Raw genomic sequence first — 3,786 nt, 5'->3', positions numbered from 1 at the left:
CTAACTTGCCATTTATCAACCTCTAGGCCGGTGAGTCTTTTAATTACCCCCCTCCATCCTTTACCTCCTCATCAGCCTTGACATAATGCAGGTGAAATGCGTCACGTATTTGTTTAGGGACATTCACTCTTCAGTGAGATTTTGTCTTCATCTATCAGTGAGGTGACTGGAGGGAATAAATAAATAAATAAAAAGAACAAAAAAGAAAGCCTGTTTTATTTCCAATGCTGGTGTACATCAACGTTGCACCTTACAGAAACACCTCGAACAAGTACGTGTGCAAGGAGCTTTCCAACCCTCAGCCATACACAATCCAGCCCATGATATGGGAAACAGTGAATATGCACATATATATATTTTTTTTTCTGATGAGCAGAAGTGTTCAAAATAAACTAAAGTGAAGTGCAGTCTACATAAAGCAAAACTCATTTTAATTATTGGCTGTGACCTAAGCAGGCAATTTTGTGGGACGTGTGGTTATTTAGCATCACATGTTGAATACTCATTTGTGTCGCAGCTTTTACCAAGCAAGCTTCCCTGCTCCCTTAATCTTCTAAATGCATCTGCAGGTAGAAGCTAAACAGCCCTAGTAATAACAAATGCCCCAGTGAGCCAGCTGACTGCAGTACGAGGATTAATTGAAGTCCTGTCCTTCCCACTTTCATCACGATTGTCCGGGAGCCTCCGGCAGAAGCACTTGGGCAAACAGGCAGGAACCAAAATGGCAATATAAAAATAACCAGCCAAGCAAGCAAAGGAGCCCACTGAGCAGCCATTTAGTTTGGGGAAAGTCCCTCACTGGACAAATTCAAAACAAAACCAGCAGTCCACATATACGTGCTTCAAGCCAGGAATACACCAAAATGAAGCAGCACCATAACTTTAAGGAATTGCATCTCGCAAGGAGTTTAGCAGATGTGGCTAGAAAAAGAATAGCCAGCTTTCCCGTGATGGAAAGCGCGCCTCGTTAGCTACCGGAGGATCAAGAGCCACACCGCTAAAAATTCTGTCTCATGACCGTTCTTACCCAGCGTAAGAACCTGGACAGCTTGGTATAGACACCATATTTGCCTTTCTTTGCACATCCCTCTCCCCAGCTAACGATTCCAGTAACGAAGTAAGTATCCTTGTATCTGGTGACATGAGGGCCTCCACTGTCTCCTTGGCAAGCATCCTTCTGCTCTGTTTCATAACCTGCGCAGAACATGTTTTCTGTTATTGCAAAGTTAGTGGATTGCTTGCAAGTGCTCCTATCGACATAGGGGACTTCCAGCACTTTCAGTTTTTTGGATAGTCGTCCGCCTTCAAATTCACGCCCGAAGCCACTAACCATCCCAGATCTCTGGTTCATCAGAACTTCATTGGCAAAGTCTGCTTCGGGGAGGCACGCTGCGATAACGTACTCGGAAAACGTTACAGGTTCCTTCAGCTTTATCAAGGCTATGTCATTATCGTACGTCTCGGCGATGTATTTAGAGTGAACAAGTATTTTGTCTACGGTATGCATTGTTTCAGACTGTTCTGTCTTTTCTCTGTCCACTTCACCTGTGCAGGATTATTAAAAGGGTCATTAATACAGAGATAGTGTAAGAAATTAAGAACAAACCTGATGAAGAAGTATGCCCATTCCCAACACTTCGCCTAAGCCTTCATACCATACAAGCAAACTTAAAAACGTACTGCGATGTTTATCAGCAGCTCCTGGATTCATTTCGGTCCTGAGCTTTTTTCTGTGGAGATTTTTACACCAGCTTACAGAAAGGCATAAACCAATTCAGCTAAACTTTGGGTGGAAGCTCTTAAAGGAGCCCGAGCCTGGCTTATATCAGGGAAGAGAAACTGGTCTGGGTCAAGACTAAAAGAGTGCGAATATAAAGTTGCGTTGATCGAGTATCGTGCCTCAGAAGTGAAGCGGTCATAATCTGAGTTCCCTTCTTCTTCCTCTAGTCCATGTGTCATAGCTTTCCTGAGTGTTCAAAGGACTCTGTGTGCTTCAGATGTGTGGGGAATGATAAGCTTTCCGAAGCAGTGCTGCTCTGATGAACACGATCCTAGCCGACATTCCTAGAACATTTGTTCTTAATCACCTCCAGCTAGCTGGCCAAGAAGAAAGGGATGCACCTTTATGACCTTCAGCTGCCCCTGTTATTACGAAGCAGGACTCCCACACTAACATTATAAAAAACCAAACAACAACAAAAAAAGTAACAAACAGTAACAAATAAAGTAATACGAGTGCATTCACATGGGATTTAGAGCAGATGATTAGTCTGCAAGACATGCCCAAACAACACAGGGATAAAATAAACAAGCACTTACCAACAACAACTTTGATTTCTTTAGATTGGTTCATGCAATGAGCTGCAGTAAGTATAAAATTTTCATTCAAAATGGTTCCACCACAAAACTCTTCCCCTGCCTCATTTAACAGAACAGCCTGTGAAAGAAAAGAGTGAAGTGCAGAATTAAGAGGAGCAGCTTAACTTCAGTGAGCTACAGAGAGGTAGTTGATTTCTCTGCACACTACATACATGCTCCTTACTACAAGTATGTGCTACTCCACACGTGACTCCTAATACTGCATGCACACGCTGCAGATTGGCATCTGCTGCTACAGGCTCAACTGTCTTTACGTGCTGTCGACGTTTGGCTTCCGTGTCACCGCACTCACAGAGCTTAGTAATGTCTTTTAGGAACAAGACGCTGACTGACCGAGCAGGGAGAATGCAGCCCCCAAATCACTTCATCCCTTGGACTTATCATCCCAAAGAATTCCTGTCCAAGTTCTGTTCCCATATGAAACACCCCCCCCTCAGTGTCCCTAATACAGGAACTCATTTTGGCTGGTCCAAACCCAAGAGGAAAACTCAGATACGACAGTGTATTTCTGAAACAAATGCGTGCTTTATCTGAGATGCTCTCAGGTGCACTGCCTAAAGGGCCTGCTGTCAGACAGGAGTGGAACAGAACCTGCAAAAATGACACCGGTAGGGCAGCACGACTCGGGTGGTTCCTGACCAGCCAAGGAACCTGAACATACGTAAGTCTGCGGGACCTGACGAGAGACATCCCAGAGTCCTGAGGAACTTGGCTGATGAAGTTGCCAAGACACTCTCCATGATATCTGAAAAGTCATGGCAGTCAGGTGAAATCCCTGGTGACTGGAAAAAGCAAAACATTGCACCCACTTTAAAAAAGGATACAAAGGAGGACACTCTGAAGTACCAACCTATGAGCCTCACCTGAGAGGTGGTAGATGCCCCATTCCTGGAAGCAGCCTGGGAAGATCATGGAACAGATCCCCCTAGAAGCTGTGCTAAGACACATGGAGGGCAGGGAGGCGATTTGGGACAGCCAGCATGGCCTCACCAAGGACAAGTCCTGCCTGACCAACCTAGCGGCCCTCTGTGATGGAGAGACTGCATCAGTGGACAAGGGAAGAACTACAGATGTTATCTTTCTGGAGTCTGACATGGTCTCCTAAAAGATCCTTCTCTCCAAATTGAAGAGATACCGATTTGATGAGTGACCTGTGGGGTGGATGAGGAATTGGTTGGAAGGTCACATCCAGAGGGTAGTGGTCAACAGCTCCATGTCCAGATGGAGATCAGTGACAAGTGGTGTCTCTCAGGGGTCTGTGTTGGGACCAGCACTGTTTAATATCATCAGCAATGACATAGTGAGATCGAGTGCACCCTCAGCAAGTTTGCAGGTGACACCAAGCCATGTGCTGTGGTCAACACGCTGGAGGGAAGGGATGCCATCCAGAGGGACCTGGACAGGCTG

The 3,786-nt window shown here is 45.4% G+C and overlaps 1 protein-coding gene across 1 annotated transcript in view; it reads right to left on the bottom strand.

The window, feature by feature from the left end:
- Positions 1–997: 997 nt before the first annotated feature.
- The window catches only part of LOC104510997 (coagulation factor X), a gene marked incomplete at its 5' end in the record, with an annotated part of 10,515 nt that continues 7,726 nt past the window's right edge, over positions 998–3,786 (bottom strand). The window contains 2 exons of the mRNA XM_010153468.1: positions 998–1,545; positions 2,320–2,437. Coding sequence (XP_010151770.1) covers positions 998–1,545; positions 2,320–2,437 — 666 coding nt within the window. The remainder of the gene's footprint in view (positions 1,546–2,319; positions 2,438–3,786) is intronic.

This window comes from Eurypyga helias, unplaced genomic scaffold (genome assembly GCF_000690775.1).
Source record: "Eurypyga helias isolate BGI_N326 unplaced genomic scaffold, ASM69077v1 scaffold6850, whole genome shotgun sequence".
NCBI lineage: Eukaryota > Metazoa > Chordata > Aves > Eurypygiformes > Eurypygidae > Eurypyga > Eurypyga helias.
Note: the sequence above shows the minus strand (reverse complement) of the source record. Positions and strands in the feature narration are given on the sequence as shown.